The 18,787-nt window shown below is 42.6% G+C and overlaps 1 protein-coding gene across 1 annotated transcript in view; it reads left to right on the forward strand.

The window, feature by feature from the left end:
* Positions 1-651: 651 nt before the first annotated feature.
* Positions 652-18,787, forward strand: part of LOC129151639 (alcohol dehydrogenase S chain-like) — a 40,662-nt gene continuing 22,526 nt past the window's right edge. Inside the window, exons 1-3 of the mRNA XM_054727200.1 lie at positions 652-810; positions 10,990-11,060; positions 14,449-14,550. Coding sequence (XP_054583175.1) covers positions 780-810; positions 10,990-11,060; positions 14,449-14,550 — 204 coding nt within the window. The 5' untranslated portion in view covers positions 652-779. The remainder of the gene's footprint in view (positions 811-10,989; positions 11,061-14,448; positions 14,551-18,787) is intronic.

An 18,787-nucleotide genomic window follows, 5' to 3' on the forward strand; every position in this document is an offset into this window, starting at 1 on the left:
GTCTGCGCCGGCCACGTGGGGACCTGCAGGGCTGCGGGGCTGCGCGGAGCTGGCGTGCGGGAGCGGGGCGCTGCAAGCCGCCGCTGCATACCTTCCTCCAGGATGTGGGCTGGTTTGGGCGCAAGCTCTCCAGGCTGCTCACCTGCTCGCGCTCTTCCCCATCAGCTACTTGCTGCCCCGCATCATCTGCCCAGCCCCGGAGGTACTTGCGGGGTCCAGCGCGGCGGGGCCTCCCAACGTAGGCGACGACTCACCCGCTAACTGCGGGACGAGGCCGCTGGACTCTCAGGACTCGCTGCTGGGCAGTGGCAAGCGGGGGTCTTGGTCCCCTCCTGCGCCTCAGAGCACGAGCTGCGGTTAGTCTCGCCCGCCTTCCTGCAGCTGCCCCGCTACCAGGAGCTCAGGTACCCGGCCGCCTGCAAGGAGTCCACGCGGCTGCAGCAGCTCAGCCCCGGGAGGGAGGTGGTGCTGCCCGAGTCTGGCTCGGCCGCTGGGCGGCACCGGGGAGCACGAGGGACCCGAAGGCAGCTTCCCGCTCCTCTGAGCGCCCAGGACCCGACCACTCCAGGACCACGCGGACAGAACCGGGCGGGGGCTGCGGGTGGGAGGGCCGTTGGCCGCCAGCAACTGCCACCAGCCTAACCGCCCCTTCGCCCAGCGACTGGATTGGGGACACGCTCTCCCCCTGGATCTTAGGTTTCCCTGCCTTTCGTTCAAGGAAACATTAGGCGCGTCGCGGGACAATTGCAGCGGACTAGGCCAGAACTCACCTGGGAAAGATGTTCCCCGGCGCCCGGATGGCCTTCACTAGTAAGTGCCTGCCTCCCGCATCCCAGAGAGCGCGGGAGCCCTTAGTGCGCCAGGAGAAGGGCAGCGCCCATTAGGGATGAGGGGGAGGGACGAAGCTCCGCTCTCTTGCCTCCATCCAGGACACCTCACTGCCTCCCAGGAAGGGTGAGGAGCGGCTTGGGGTGAGCCCAGGCTGGAGCCTGGATTGGGTGCCTCCCTTGAGAAGAACCCCCAAACCCTTCCTGTCTTCCTGGCCAAGCATAACACAGCAGTTGGCTCACAGTTTCGTGGGGAATACTCGTGATATCGGTTAGTTGCTGTCCCTATTCAAGAGACAGGAATAACGCATTATCCAAGACCATATATGTACGAAGGTACAGTTGGACTTTGGATTTTTCAGTACCTGAGAAGATACTTCGATTTGTCTTTTAAAAATATTTTTACCCTGTATTGAACGTATCAGGAGGGTATGTCTGCAATTAATGACAAGATAATTGTCTTATCATCTTTGTCTTATCATCTGATACTTATATTTGTCTTATCATCTGATACTTATATTTGTCCTGTATTGAACGTATCAGGAGGGTATGTCTGCAATTAATGACAAGATAATTGTCTTATCATCTTTCATAGGCCTCAATGGCCCAGGAATACATAATTGTCTTATCATCTGATACTTATATTTGCCCTGTATTGAACGTATCAGGAGGGTATGTCTGCAATTAATGACAAGATAATTGTCTTATCATCTTTCATAGGCCTCAATGGCCCAGGAATTGCCCACACTCTCATGATTGCTTAATAAAAAGTTGGACATTATTTCATTTACAATGGGGGGAAAAGGAGGCATGATTGAATGAGAAAAGATATGTGACAAAAACATGAGGGATATCTTATTCTCACTATTTGAGAAGAATTAACTTTATTTTTAAGTACTGTGGCATAACATATAACTTTTATAACTACCCATTATGTAATCTAAGTCTTCATTGTAGTTATATGTGAAAATGATCAAGACATATATGCATACCATGAAGCATGATGCCATGCACTTTGTTTTCCCTGTTTCAATTGGAATTCTTGTTAAATTGCATGTTATTGCCCAGAAGTGATCCACCTTGGTGAAAGTTCCATGTCAGCTTGAAAAGAACGTGTTCTGCTGCTGTTAGATGAAGTAGTCCATAAATGTCATATGTACAGTTAATTGATAGTATCGCTAAGTTCAACTGTGTCTTCACTGATCTTCTGCCTGCTGGGATTGTCCTTTCTGCTAGAAAGATGCTGACATCTCCAGCTATAATGGGTTCATCGATTTCTCCTTGTAGTTCTATCAGATTTTGGCTCAGCAGTTTAATGATCTATAATAACAATCCTACCTTATAATAGAGAAACATGCAAATTGACTGCACCTCCGCTACACCCATGATTGGGCCAGCGGGAGGCTGGGGGGCGGGACTCCGGGTGGCCTATCCAGCAGTTGAGAAGATCAAGATGGTGGCGCCCAGTCCTCTTAGTTCCAGGGGTCACTGGGAAGATTGCCACTCGGGGGAGGCGAGGCCGGGCTGCCCAGCCACTCCTGGGGATCCCTGGGGATGTTGGCAACACGGGGTGCATGGCCTGGCCTGCCCAGCTGCTCCCAGGGGCCCCTGGAGAGATCGGCAACCAGGGGGGGCATGGCCCAGCCCGCTCAGCCGCTCCCAGAGATCGGCAACCGGGGGTGTGTGGCCGAACCCCCCAGCCGCTCCCGGAGGTCCCTGGGGAGATCGGCACCCCGGGGAGGTGAGGCTGGACTCGCCCAGCCGCTCCCGGGGTCCCTGGGAACATTGTAGGCATGTGATTGCTGAGACCCAGACCAGGCCTCTGGCCACAGATTCATAGCTTTGCGGAGACCTAGGGCAGGGATCTGCCTCATCTGCAGAGAGACAGAGGTTCTGCAGTGCCCCCAAGACGTGGGTGGGCCCAGCCAGGGATTAAGGTGCATGGAAGGACTCCTGGCAGAGGGGCAAGGACCCTCACCCCTGAGGCGAGGGTTGAGGGGTGGTGCCACCTCAGCGGAGGGGTGCTGCACTGCAGGGTACTGGACTGACTGATGTGATTCAGAGAAGCTCCCAGTGCTAACCCGCCACGCTCAGGTGGCCTTCACAATTCAGAGGCGGTGACTCCTGCTCCCGCCTTAACCCAAAAGCAAGCTCGCGACACCCTGCCCCATGGCAGAGCATGCCTAGGCAGTGAGTGGGAAGCCTTCCACCTGTGGGGGATAGTAAAGAATGGGGGGAGAGGAAAGAATGTGGAGCATCCACAATGAAGAGGTGCTTGAGAAAGAGGCTGGGAAGCCTGACTGGAAGGTTTGTTCTGTTTGCTGGGCCGCTGCCCCTTAGGAAGCGCAAAGAGCATGGCTCTGAGGGCTTCCTGTGTGCTGAGTCAAGTTCCACAGCCAACTGGAATTGGTCTCAGTTTCCTGGTCTGTAAAATGGATGAAGCGTGTCCCAGTGCCTTCACTGAGCTTTGATGGCCAATTGAGATACTATATAAAGAAAATGATGGAAGAAGTGAGGAAGAAAAGGAAGGACAAGCAACACAAAAGAAAGACTGAAAGGAACCTGTAAACCCATTGTCACTTAAATAGGGAATATAGTCAATTGTGTTGTAATGATGGTATGATGCCAGGTGGGTACTAGAAATATTGGGGAACACTTTGTAAAGTATATGATTGTCTAACCACTATTCTGTAACTATTATAAAACCTGAAACCAATACAAAATAATGTTGAATGTAAAGAAATGAAAATTGGAGTGAAATTTTTATAAATTTTAAAGTTTAAATAAAAGCTGTAAAGGAAGGAAGGGGAGAATAAAAAGTGTTTTTCATTTTGCCACTTCATTAAAAAGACAGTTGTCTTTATATGGTGCTTTTATACTTTTCTAAGTCATTATCTCATTTTAATTTCCAGGCAACTTAAAGACAAGATAAGTATTCCCTCCACTATTCAAAGAAAGGAAATCTTGGTGTCTGGTCCTAATGATTCAATCGTCAAGCCCTTATTGTAAAGCAGGGTTAGTAAAATTTTCTGTGCAGGGTCATATCTATACTAATAAAAGCCTTGGGGTTGATCAGGCCAGCAGGGGAGGGTATTTGGGGGCAATCAGGCCCGCAAAGGAGCAGTTAGGGGGCAATCAGGCCAGCAAGGGAGCAGTTAGGGGGCAATCAGGCAGGTAGGTGAGCGGTTAGGAGCCAGTGGTCCCGGATTGTGAGAGGGATGTCCAACTGCAGGTTTAGGCCCGATTCCAGAGGACATCCCCCGAAGGGTCCCATATTAGTGAGGGTGCAAGCTGGGCTGAGGGACACCCTCCCCAGTGCACAAATTTCGTGCACCAGGCCTCTAGTCTATAATAATAAAAGGGTAATATGCTAATTAGACTGTACAGCCAAATGACTTTCCGGATGAAGCCGGGGCTGCACTGCTGCGAAGGCCAAGTCCCTTGCACAAATTTCATGCATCAAGCCTCTAGTCTCTTTATAGGCACATGCATATTTAGGATTGTTATATGTTCTTTCATTTTAACCTTTGCACTAGCTTTTGTGTTGGTTGATCTATTGCTTTTATGATATGTTTGCCTTTGTCAGTGAGAAAATTTTTCTTTCATATCTTTTCTTAGTAATTAAAAAAATTTTTTTCTTCTTCTTAAAGAGGTCTCCTAAATATTTCTGGTAATGTTGGTTTGATGGTGGTGATCTCCTTCTGCCTTTTCTTGCCTGTGAAACATTTCATCTCTCCTTTGGTTCTAAAGGATAGCTTTCCTGGGTAGAGTAATCTTAGTTATAGGTTCTTGTGTTTCTCTTTTTTTTTTTTTTTGCCAATTACAGTTTATATTCAATATTATTTTTCTTTCAGGTGTGCCAATCTCTTTTTGCTTGCAAAGTTTCTCTTGAGAAATCAGCTGAAAGTCTTATAGAAGCTACCTTTTCTCTTGCTGCTTTTAAAATCATCCTTTGGCATTTTTGTTTTCTTTTGTTTGCTTTTTTATCTCCCCTATACTCTCCTTCCCCTCCCACTAGTGGCTCTTCCCACAGCAATCATTACACTATTGTCCATGTCCATGATTTTATTTTTATTTTTCTTGTTTGCTCTGATTTCTTTTTATTTGGAACTCTGCACTTTTGGGACTTGTATGTCTATTTCCTTTGCCAGATTAAGGAACTTTTTAGTAATTATACCTTCAAATATTTCTCTCCCTCCCTCCCTTTCTTTTCTTTCTGATACTCCTATGATACAAATGTTAAACTTCATGTTGTCCCAGAGGTCCCTTAAACTATCCTTGTGTTTTAATTTTTTTCTTTTTGGTACTCTACTTAGGTGTTTTCTGCTACCTGTCTTCCAAATTACTGATTCTATTATCTGTTTTATTCAGTCTGCTCTTGATTCCCTCCAATGTATTCTTCATTTCAGTTATTGTAGTTTCATTTCTGACTAGTTCTTTCTTATGATTTCTATGGCCCTGGCACTCTTTGAGTTGCTATCCCTTCTCTGGAGCTTAGGATGAGTGTTGTGAGCAAGTGAGGCTGTGCTTAGGCCCTTTAAGAGGATGATTGTGTCTACAGCAACCCCCCATCTCACCTAGAGTGAGTCCCTGCTGATTTTCACAGCCATCTACAGAGGGAATTTCTCTTCTCAGCACTGGAGCTGCAGGTTTTGGAGCTGAAACTCCTCATTATTCTATGGGGTCCTCCATGGCCAATGTGTTCCTCCCTATTCTTAACCACCACATGTGGATGTGTGACCCGTCTGTTCCACATTTCTGCTCACTCAGAATATTTCAAGGTTACCTAAAATCTGTTGATGTATGAATATCCAAACCTGTAGGAAATTTTTATAATAATTTATTTGAGTCAACCAGAGGATATGTCTGGAAGCAAGATCTCAACAGACTGAGAAAAATTCTTCCAAGAAATGACAGTATGCAGGTTCCTTTATGCATTTGGAATTAAGAAGAGAATGCAAGGCTCAGCCTGTGTGGCTCAGTTGTTGAGTATCGACCAGTGAACTAGGAGGTCACGGTTCAATTCCCAGTCAGGGCACATGCCTTAGTTGCAGGCTTCATCCCCAATGGGGAGCATGCAGGAGGCAGCCAAACAATGATTCTCTCTCATTGATGTTTCTATCTCTCTCTCTCTCCCCCTTCCTCTCTGAAATCAACAAAACATATTTTTTAAAACAGAAGAGAATGTAAAGAAAATCACATGAAGCTAGGAGACAACAAGGAAGGGACTGAAGGACAAGGTAGTTAATGAGATTATGCTTCAGACAGAGGTGTCTGAAAAGAAGCATTTCAAACTCAGGTGCACTGAAACAATGGACAGGGCTTGCTTAAGGCAGAGATAGTTCTTTTACTAAAGGAGTTATATGCCTGGGCATAACTACTCACCACCACCTTCCAGCTAAGGATTTATGATCAGGTCAGCCTGAGAGGTGGTTACTTTCCATAGAACCACTTTTCTGTCCACCCACCCTTCCCTCATACATATTTTTATAAAACTAATAAAGTAGAATTTGTGTCATTTGCATTACTTTGCAATCATTATACAATATTTTTTCTGTAGTGAAAAATATTGAGGTATGCAATAAAGAGGTATGCAAATGATCATTTATCAAAAATGATCATTTGCATACCTCTTCATCAAGCTGACCCATAATATTTCACTTAAGCCTTCAGATTATTTCAGTTAGGTACTCAGAAAAAAACTGCCAAGAAATAAATTTATGGTGTTGGATTTGGGTAGATCAAACGTATTGACTTAACAACTTAACTGTTTGGCTTCTATTAACCTCTCTCCTTACCCTGCCTCAACCCCATGATATTTGAAAGCTATTAGATTATTTATGCACCCATGAGAAGAGTTACATCTTTTTCTTTTCCAAGTATCTTCTAAGTAAGTATTAGCCACATTGCTTTGCCATGACATTTGGCCTATAAAACAAGGAATTTGGAATGGATAATTTTGGAGTTCCTTGCCAGCAGGGTTCCTTCTGAGGCTTCTAAAATGATGGGGGCTTTTTGGATAGATAAACTGTAACTCTGTTATGCCTTGCTCTATTTTTGTAGAGTAGTGGGAAGAATATGGGTTACGGATTAGACAGAAGTGGTTAAGGATTCTGCCACTGTCACTTATCAGCTTCGTGATACCATCAGAAATTGTGGAGTTCTCTACAGCTGCATGATCTCAACTGTCTGGTTTTAATTGATTGTTTCATGGCTGGACACCTGAACCAGGTTGGACACCTGCTATAGATTGAGTGTTGTGTCCTCCCCCAAATTCATATGTTGAAACCTAATCCCCAATGTCAAGGTATTTGGAGGTGGAGCCTTTGGGAGGCAATGAGATCATAGGCTGGAGCCCTCATAAACTGGATGAATGCCTTTATATAAAGAGACTCCAGAGAACTCCCTTGCCCTTTCTACCATGTGACAACGCAGAGGATGGTTGTCCACACACCAGGAATTGGGCTCTCACGAGACACTGAGTCCACCTTTACCTAGATGTTAGACTTTCCAGCCGCCAAAACTATCAGAAATAAACTGTTGTTTAAACCAGTTTGCTGTTTAAACTGATCTTTTTAACAGCAGCCTAAATGGAGGACCATACATTGAATTCAAATTATTCCTAATACTTATCCTACCATTACTCTATAAACTCACTCAAGTCCAATGTGATTGGAGATATGAGCTCCTTGAGGCCTCCCAGAATCTCTGAAAAGTGGTCAGACTCCCTTTCTTCATGCTGCTCTGCACAAGTGAAGGTGGGCAGCAGGGAGAACAAGGTGGTGACCGGTCTGGACAAGCAGTGTCTTCTCTTCCTGGTGGATGGAGTGTGGCCCCGTATGACCCTCTGCACCTGCACAGGTAAAGTTGAAAACAGACAACAGTGTCATGCCCTTGACAATTTCAGAGAAATGTGAACTTTATGCGAATGCATACATGTTGGCAGACTATATCTAATTAAGTAGTTGAATGCAGCATGCTCCAAGTGTTGGTATAAGGCTTGAGACTTATTAAAAACTAGAGGCCCGGTGCACGAAATTTGTGCACTAGGGAGGGTGTCCCCTCAGCCCAGCTTGCACCCTCTCTAATATGGGACCCCTCGGGGGATGTCCAACTGCAGGTTCAGGCCCTATCCCTGTGGAATAAGGCCTAAACCTGCAGTTGGACATCCCTCTCACAATCCGGGACCACTGGCTCCTAACCACTCACCTACCTGCCTGATTGCCCCCTAACTGCTCCCTTGCTGGCCTGATTGCCCCCTAACTGCTCCTTTGCGGGCCTGATTGCCCCCAAATACCCTCCCCTGCTGGCCTGATCACCCCCAAGGCTTTTATTAGTATAGATATGACCCTGCACAGAAAATTTTACTAACCCTGCTTTACAATAAGGGCTTGACGATTGAATCATTAGGACCAGACACCAAGATTTCCTTTCTTTGAATAGTGGAGGGAATACTTATCTTGTCTTTAAGTTGCCTGGAAATTAAAATGAGATAATGACTTAGAAAAGTATAAAAGCACCATATAAAGACAACTGTCTTTTTAATGAAGTGGTAAAATGAAAAACACTTTTTATTCTCCCCTTCCTTCCTTTACAGCTTTTATTTAAACTTTAAAATTTATAAAAATTTCACTCCAATTTTCATTTCTTTACATTCAACATTTCAGGTTTTATATTAGTTACAGAATAGTGGTTAGACAATCATATACTTTACAAAGTGTTCCCCAATATTTCTAGTACCCATCTGGCATCATACCATCATTACAACACAATTGACTATATTCCCTATTTAAGTGACAATGGGTTTACAGGTTCCTTTCAGTCTTTCTTTTGTGTTGCTTGTCCTTCCTTTTCTTCCTCACTTCTTCCATCATTTTCTTTATATAGTATCTCAATTGGCCATCAAAGCTCAGTGAAGGCACTGGGACACGCTTCATCCATTTTACAGACCAGGAAACTGAGACCAATTCCAGTTGGCTGTGGAACTTGACTCAGCACACAGGAAGCCCTCAGAGCCATGCTCTTTGCACTTCCTAAGGGGCAGCGGCCCAGCAAACAGAACAAACCTTCCAGTCAGGCTTCCCAGCCTCTTTCTCAAGCACCTCTTCATTGCGGATGCTCCACATTCTTTCCTCTCCCCCCATTCTTTACTGCCCCCCCCCCTTTTCTGAAGCAGGTGGAAGGCTTCCCACTCACTGCCTAGGCATGCTCTGCCATGGGGCAGGGTGTCGCGAGCTTGCTTTTAGGTCAAGGCAGGAGCAGGAGACACTGCCTCTGAAGTGTGAAGGCCGCCTGAGCGAGGTCCATTAGCACTGGGAGCTTCTCTGATTCACATCAGTCAGTCCAGTACCCTGCAGTGCAGCACCCCTCCACTGAGGTGGCACCACCCCTCAACCCCCGCCTCAGGGGTGAGGGTCCTTGGCCCTCTGCCAGGAGTCCTTCCATGCCCTTTGATCCTTGGCTGGGCCCACCCACATCTTGGGGGCATTGCAGAACCTCTGTCTCTCTGCAGATGAGGCAGATCCCTGCCCTAGGTCTCCGCAAAACTATGAATTGTGGCCAGAGGCCTGGTCTGGGTCTCAGCAACCACATGCCTGCAATGTTCCCAGGGACCCTGGGAACAGCTGGGCGAGTCCCGCCTCACCTCCCCGGGGTGCCGATCTCCCCAGGGACCCCTGGGAGAGGCTGGATGGGCCCGGCCATATCCCCGCGGTTGCCTATATCCCCAGGGACACCCGGGAACGGCTGGATGGGCCGGCTAGGCCCCCAGGGTTGCCGATCTCCCGGCCATGCCCCCTAGGTTGCTGATCTCCCCAGGGACCACCCCCCCCCCCCCGCCCTGAGAGGCTGCGTCGGCCCGGTCACGCCCCCACGGGGTCCTGATCGCCCCAGGGACCCCCGGGAGCAGCTGGATGGGCCCGGCCACGCCCCCCAGGGTGCCGATCTCCTCAGGGACCCCCGGAATGTAGAGGACTGGGTGCCGCCATCTTGATCTTCTCAATGGCCGGATAGGCCACCGGAGTCCTGCCCCCTAGCCTCCCGCCGGCCCAATCGTGGGCGTAGCGGAGGTGCAGTCAATTTGCATGTTTCTCTATTATAATGTAGGATAAAACTCATATTCTTTCTCTTATTCATGGCACTGACCAATGGATAATAGAAATGCACAAGATTGTGTGTTTTTCAATTTTGGCTGTGCAAGAAAGATCAATATTTAGTTTTTAACTTAAATGTTCTCTCTCCAAAGCCTCCTTTGATTCCTTTAGACAGATGCCCTTCCTTTGAAACAGCGTATCCCGATGGGCCGACTTATTTGTGCCTTTTTTGCCATAGGTTGTGAGCTTTCTTTTATGGGTAATCATTGTAGCTTATATTTATTGAAGACTGTTCTATCTGCCAGGTTTCCCGGTATTTTAAAGGGTTTGTCTCATTGGTTCAACAAACGATGCTTTGAAGTGGTACTATTATTCTATTATTTTACAAATAAGAGCAAATTCACGCAGCTAGTAAAGATAGGGTCTGCCTTGGATCCAAGGCCATGTCATAAGCATTTCCCCATATGCCTCTCGGCAGAGGTAGAGGCCATCGCTTATCCCTCCTTGCCACCCCAGTGGACCCTACTGAATGCCTGGAACAGGGAGGAGCTCAGTCAGTGCTGCTAGGTATTGAGGAGAGCAGAAATGCCAGGGTCATGAGCCCCTTTTCTGTGACTGACTGGTGCTGCCATCTCTGCTATGAAGAGGAGGAGGGTGCTGGGGCAAACACATTCCTCTGGCTTGTACTTCTCTCTGTCCTATGTCCTTTGTGCTGCTTCCTTACTGCTCCTTCTGCCTAACTGCAGCATGAGGATTAGAAGTTGCAGCTTTGTTCACACAAATGGGAAATGAGGAGAAAGAGTAAATGAGGAATCCAGAAAAAAGGAGAGTGTGTAAAATTTATGTGTAGAGAAATAATTAACCAAATAAATCCAGCTGTTATTCGTAATTGGCATATTACAAAATCCAAGCCTGAGTGGTGGATTAGTGCCCATTTCTCTCTGATTTGATATGGTTTGGAAATAAACTTATGGGTTTGGATAAAGACACCACATTGCATGTGTAGAACTGAGCATTATTCAAGCAAATAAAATACCTGTGCAACATATCTGCTTCATGTAATCGAGCAGGAAAGGGTCTGCAAGAATCCATCCGCCTCCTGGCCTGCAGAAAGAACAGAAACATGAGCACAGCAGGAAAAGTAAGCATTTTTTTTATTTTTGAAATATATATTCTCATTAGATAATATACAAAAAGAAATAGCATTTGATGAATAATTTATAATTTATATCTAAAATAGAAACCATATAAACTGAAACATAACATAGAATATATGCTTTGTTATGCAATGTATATTGAATCAGAATTTAAATAGGCTGTTGATAAATATCTTTAAAAGAATGTAAAGCTTCTGTACCTATTAATGTCTTTATTTACTATATTAGATAAATGGGCAGTAGTTATAGCCAATCATGAATAATTTGAAAATCTACAGTTAGAAATATTTTTAATCAATGATTTAACTTTGTATTAAGAAGCCATAACTTAAACGTTATTTTTTTGTAATCATATTTTTGTTTTTATGAACACAGGAGAAAAGTTCAGTCTGACATAAGTTTTATTGATCTCAAAGCATTAGAATCATCAAGGTTAAGCAAGCCAACATCAACATGCAAATTCTAATTTTAAAGGATCCTATGATGACTCAATCCAAGAAATTTCCATAGAAATCTTATAGAAAAATATCATCTCCATACAAAAGTCAACATGATCTTATAAAAAATTAATACCGATATAGTTTGAATCACTTATTATTAATAGGAACAGGGATATTTGCTTCTAGGTCTTTCATAGATCTTTTTATCTCTTCAATGTGCTTACAAGTGCAGAGAAATGCATGTGATCATTCAATATAATCAATTCACATTGTTTAACAGCTCAGTCCCAAAAAATGTCCAGTACTTTTGTTGTGTTAGGAGTGGATCACACTAATATTTTGCTATGATAACACAATTGAAAATTTCTGAGATTTCTACACACCCTATGTTATACAACAGGCCTATATATCAGTATGATTTGTTGAAAACTCAAGAGTCAATTGTCAATTTTTTCATTTCAACTCTCTTTGTTTTTATTTGTTACTGATTAGCATTTACGATAGCAAATTACATTCCAAATGAAAAGTTAGGAAAAATTAAAAATAAATTTGTCAAAACTCAGCTTGGAAGAAATAATGAGTTCAGAGAGCAAATGGGTAAACCAAATGTATTCATGAAAACAGTAAATGCTAAGCAATCAGTTCTTCCCCCTCCGGGGCAACATCCATAGTTTTCAGCTTTGTGGTAACACTTCACAACTGTTTATTTTTCCTGCATTATATTTTCCTCAAATGCAAAATGGCAATCATAATGATCCCTACTTTATAAGATAGTTGTGAGAATGTAATAAATTAATACTCCTTAGCACTTAGGATAGTGTCTGGTACATAGAAGTTATTCAATACATGTTAGCCACTACTACTGATGTTGTTGTTATGTAAGATTTGGTTAACGCTTATTACCATGGGATGGTGAAAAGATAAAGTTGGATTGTTTTAATTCTCTGGGCAGCAGACTTTCTGACTTTGCAAAAATTAGTCAGTTACTAAGTCAATTGAGCCTCAATTTTGCCATCTGTAAAATAGACCAATAGCTCCATAATACAGCCTTGTGGGTTTTAAAGATTAAGTATGTAACTCATTCAGCATCAGCAACAACATGCCTGCCCATCAAATAAACACCTGATAATCAGGACCTATGTACTATTAGTGTATTATTTCTAAGTACTCTCATATTTATTGACCATGGCAAACACCTCGGCAAAGTGGAAGAATTAGACATATAAATAATGAAAATTAATTTGCAAAAGCATACATTTCAACTGACCTTTTAAAATCATATTTACAATTACGAATTGTACATTTATAATTAAAATTATTATAGAACTAGGGGCTCAGTGCACAAATTTGTACACCTTGAAAGGAACTATGGGCCGCAAGGCTGCAGTGGGCACAGGGGTGGGTCTTGGCCCATCCTCCTTGCCCCTGCCTGGCCCCTCCTGCCATGGCCCCTGGTCCCCTCTCTGCTGGCAGCTCTGCTCCCCCTGCTGCTGCTCCCATGCACTGATGGCGCCAGCTCCGCTTGCACCCACTGATGGGGCAAAGCTATTGGGGCTGGTGCCAGCAGCAGGTGCGAGTGGGGCTGGCACAGTCAGTGGGTGTGAGAGGTGGCTGCTGTCTTGATAGCCCCTCAGGAGCAGAGGGAGGTGGAGAAGCCTTCAGGGGCGATCTGGGTGACAGCCACCAATCACACCCGCTGATGGTGCCCAGCAAATGGGGCTGGCGCCTGGTGCCGGCAGTGGGTGTGGGTGGTGGCTCCAGCAGCTGTGGGTGCAAACGGGGCCAGGCTGGCAGTGGGTGTGAGCGCCAGGTGAAATTTTCAGTTATCACCAGAGGCTTGCCCTGGTGACAGCGACTGGTGCCCCGCCTTGGTCTGACACCCCCTCTCACCTGCTCCACCATCCCACTGTGGCCAATGCCCGCCATGTTCCGCACATGCTCCCTGGTGGTCAGCGCACATCATAGCAACCAGTTGTTTGGTTTTTTCAGTTGTTCTGCCATTCGGTCTATTTGTATATTAACCTTTTATTACATAGGATAGAAAAAAAGCTCTCAAATGTATAAGCTTTGTAGCATTGAAGACAGATTTTATATTACATTCTCAAAATTACATTCTCATAAAAATATGTGTTCAACTTTAATTTTGAAGAACATCTATGGGTAAACTATGCTGGATTAAAAAGTCAAACACACAGTTATCTAACTTTTAAATATATATATATATAAATGTGTGTGTGTGTGAGTGTGTGTGTGTGTGTGTGTGTGTGTACAGCTGTAACCTATGTGATTTTTGGCTCACATCTAATCTGGAAAAAATAGCTACACATAAGTTAGAGAAGAAAACCGAGCTGCCAAAGCTTACTTTCAAATGAGTCATGCAAACTAGTAGCACACAGAAGTAGTGGGGAGAGAAAATCGGAGGAGGACAGGCAAGGAGAAAGGGAAGTCACCTATGCAGGGAGGCAAGTGTGCACTGGAATCATAAAGTCGGATTCTTTGTGGCTTAAGTAGAGAATTTAAGCAAGAGAGCAAGAGATTTTATGTGACCAGACAAGTGATTCTATCAGTGAAATAATTGTGATTTAAAACTTCATTACAAGCCAACATTTGTGGGCAAACCACCACTTTCAGGACTAACTGCATTAGTAACCCTTGGAAAAAGAAACAACATAAGGATGACCTAAAAGAACATATTGCATATTATCTCAATGCCTCATTATAGTTAATTCTATTTATATTTCCCTGTTTATTGCTTTACACATTTTTAAAAGGTATTTTCATTCTCTTTGCAAATCAGAAGTTTTCCATTTCTATATAACATTTATTAGATTCCAGACATGGGGCTAGATGTTGCACATAAAAATATGAAAGTCACAATCCCTGACTTCAGGAGTGGGTAAGCATGTGTATCATTTTTCTGTTCAATTTCCAGGTAATAAAATGCAAAGCAGCTGTGCTATGGGAGATAAAGAAACCCTTTTCCATTGAGGAGGTGGAGGTAGCACCCCCTAAGGCTCATGAAGTTCGTATAAAGGTGAAACACTTTTTCACATCTTTTGAATTTTAGATATAAGAAAATTCAGAGAATAGTACAAATGGAAATAACAAATAGTTTATTAAGAAGCACTTTTTAGCCCAGCTGGCATGGCTCAGAGGTTGGGTGTTGACCTATGAACTAGGAGGTCATGGTTTGATTCCCAGTCAGGGCATAGGCCCGGGTTGTGGGCTTGATCCCCAGTGTAGGGCATGCAGGAGGCAGCCAATCAATGATTCTCTCTCATAATTGATGTTAATATCTCTAGCCCTCTTCCTTCCTCTCTGAACTCAATAAAAATATATATTTTTTAAAAAGAAGCACTTAAAAAAATCCTCATGCAAGGATATGTTTATTTATTTATTGATTTAAGAGAGAGAACACTGAGAGAGAAACATCCCATTGATCAGTTGCCTTGCCTTCCATACGTGTCCCAACCAGGATCGAAACAGAAACCTAGGTAAGTGCCCTAGGTAATCCAAACAGTGGAAATACATTTCTTGCCAAGGAAAGATAAAAATACTAATACAAGTTGCTAAACTTTTAAAAATAGAATAGACAGTATGTACAGTATAATCCTAATGTCGACCTCAATAAAGAGTTAAACTGAGTCAAGCTCAAAATGATCAAAAAGATGAATTTATTTCTTCTTCTTGGCTAGCACTTCCAGTATTATATCGAACTGTTATGGTGAAAGTGGGCATCCCTGTCTTGTTCCTGTTCTTAGGGGAAATGGGTTTAGTTTTTGCCCACTGAGTATGATGTTGGCTATAGGTTTGTCATATAGGGCTTTTATTATGTTGAGGTATGATTCCTTTATTCCCACTTTGCTGAGAGTTTTGTTTTGTTTTTTATCAAGAAAGGGTGTTGGATTTTGTCAAATGCTTTTTCTGCATCAATTGATATAATCGTGGTTTTTACCTTTCAATTTGTTTATGTGATGTATCATATTTTATAGATTTGCGGATAGTGTACAAGGATTGCATTCCCGGAATAAATCCCACTTGGTCATGGTGTATGATCTTCTTAATGTATTGTTGAATGTGTTTGCTAATATTTTGTTGAGGATTTTAGCATCTATGTTCATCAGGAATATTGGCCTATAATTGTCTTTCTTTACAGCATCTTTATCTGGTTTGGGGACTAGGGTAATGCTGTCTTCATGGAAAGAGCTAGGAAATGTTTCTTCCTCTTGAATTTTTTGAAATAGTCTGAGGAGGATTGGTGTAAGTTCTTCTTTGAATTTCCATAAAACTCCCCCATGAAGCTATCCAGATCTGGAAAAGAAGAAGTAAAATTGTCATTATTCGCAGATGACATGATATTATACATAGAGAAACCCTAAAGACTCCATCAAAAAACTAAATTTAATAAAAGATTTCAGCAACATAGCAGGATACAAAATTTACACCCAGAAATCTATGGCTTTTTTAGACACCAATAATGAACTCACAGAAAGAGAAACTAAAAAAACAATCCCATTTACCATTGCAATAAAAAAACTAAAATACCTAAGAATAAACTTAACTAAGGAGGTAATAGACCTGTATTCGGAAAAATACAGACGTTGAAAAAAGAGATAGAGGAAGATATAAACAAGTAGAAGAAATACTGTGTTCATGGATTCATAGAATCAGCATCATGAAAATATGTCCATACTACCCAAAACAATCTAGCAATTCACTGCACTCCCCATTAAAATACCAAAGGCATATTTCACAGACCTAGATCAAACTCTCCAGAAATCTATATGGAATTAAAAAAAAAAAAACTGCAGCAATCCTGAGAAAGAAGAACAAAGTTGGAGGGATCTCAATACCAGATATCAAGCTATATTACAAAGCCACTGTTCTCAAAACTGCCTGGTACTGGCATAAGAACAGACATATAAACCAATGGAATAGAATAAAGAACCCAGATATTGACTCAAACCAATATGCTCAATTAATATTTGACAAAGGAGGCAAGAGCATACAATGGAGTCAAGACAGTCTCTTCAATAAATGGTGTTGGGAAAATTGGACAGATACATGCAAAAAAATGAAACTAGATCACCAACTTACGCCATACACAAAAATAAACTCAAAATGGATACAGAACTTAAACATAAAACAGGAAACCATAAAAATCTTAGAAGAATCCATAGGCAGCAAAATATCAGACATATATCATAGCAATATCTTTACCAATACAGTTCCTAGGACAATGGAAAAAAGGAGAAAAATCAACAAAAGGGACTATATAAAATTAAAAACCTTCTGCACAGTGAAAGAAACCATCAACAAAACAACAAGAAAGCCCACTGCATGGGAGAACATATTTGCCAACATTATATTCGATAAGGGCTTAATCACCAAAATTTATAGGGAACTCATATAACTCAACAAAAGGAAACAGCCTAAGTGCCCATCAGCAGATGAGTGGATTAAAGACTAGTGGTACATCTATACAATGGAATACTATGCTGCAGTAAAAAAGAAGGAATTCTTACCATTTGCAACAGCAGGGATGGTCCTGGGGAGCATTATGCTAAGCAAAATAAGCCAATCAGAGAAAGATGAATATGAACATGATCTCACTTATTTGTGGAATACAATGAACAACATAAATTGATGAACAAAAATAGAACCAGAAACATAGAAGCATCAAACTGACTGTCAAACCTCAGAGTGTAGGAAGGGGAGGGAGGGTGGTAAGAGATCAACCAAAGGACTTGTATGCATGCATTTAAGGATAACCAATAGACACAGACAGTAGGGGGGTGAGGGCATGTGCTAGGGGAGGGAGTGGCAGGGAGAGGTCAATGGGGGAAAAGGGAGACATATGTGATATTTTCAACAATAGAAAATTTAAATTATAAACAAAGCAAAAAGAATAACGGAGTAGTTGTAATTTGAAACATGCAAATTGTAGCAAGCTATAGGGCAGTCCTTTGAGGATTTGGGGTAGGCTATTCTTACATGCAGGAAATTTAAAGAGGAAAGTTCAGTTACAGTCTGTTAAAATGTATGTATTATTTTATGAGAGTATCTTTTATTATTATATAATACTTTTTTGTCTCATTTAATTACTTTGGGCCTTGAATTTTGCTTAATATGATGATAATATAGCAGCCATGTATTCTTTTGTTTTTATTTCATTAAACAATTTTTCATCATTGAAACAAAAATCCAGTCATATAAACAATGTCATTTTAGTTCAAATTTCTCAAGGTTGTTATGAGGCAACTCCTGACCAATTTTCATTTAGGAAAATTCCAATATTATCAGTTTTCTGTAAATCAGGCATTTACAGGAAATCAATTTCTTAGTCCTTGTGTTTTGTTTTCCTGATGACACATACATGAGATTTTCCTTTTTATAGCCTCCAGTTCCATTGTAGATTTAAATTCTTTCACACTAATAAAATAAAAAAGAATTGATGTATTTATACAGGAAACAAGTACAAGATATCAAAATCAATTAACATTAGATGATGGAATTTAACTGAATTTTCTTGGTTGCTAATCTATAGTTTCTACTTCTATGAAAAAGGATGCATTCTTGTCTGTAACAAGACAAGTATTTGAGAAACCATTATTTCACAGATTATTCTGAATTGCTAAAGATAGGGAAGGAAAGAAGTAGAGGGTTTTTTTTTTTGTTTAAATTTCTTTATTGATTAAGGTATCACATATTTGTCCTCATCTCCCCCATTCCCATTCCAAACCCATCTCCACTCATGCCCCCACCCCCCTGTTGTCCTTGACCACTGGTTAGGCTCATATGGATGCACACAAGTCCTTTGGTTGATCTCTCTCCTTTATCCCCACCCTCTCCTACCCCCCCTCTGAGGTCCGACAGTCTGATCCATGCCTCCTTGTCTCTGGGTCTGTTCTTGTTCATCAGTCTATGTTGTTCATCATTTCCCCTAGATGAGCGAGATCATGTGCTACTAGAAATACACTTATAAGCACCGAAAATCAGACAAGCAATAATGGTTATGCTGAAAGGCAAATGAATCAGTCTGCAGTGAGTTTCTTTCTGGGCCAACAGTTCTTTTGAATCCCAATTTCAATGTCAAACAGTTCCTTATGTGTACATGTCAGCAATGATATTACTGTTCTGGATGGTGGACAAATGGTGGTAATGCAGGTCCGACCCTCTCTGGTTTGGTCCTGGGCAACCTGAAGTGATGCACAGCTGCTGACTGCTAGTATGGCAAGAGAACATCAGCGTCTTCAATTTCTGGACTGCTT

Source organism: Eptesicus fuscus, chromosome 2 (assembly GCF_027574615.1).
Source record: "Eptesicus fuscus isolate TK198812 chromosome 2, DD_ASM_mEF_20220401, whole genome shotgun sequence".
Lineage (NCBI taxonomy): Eukaryota > Metazoa > Chordata > Mammalia > Chiroptera > Vespertilionidae > Eptesicus > Eptesicus fuscus.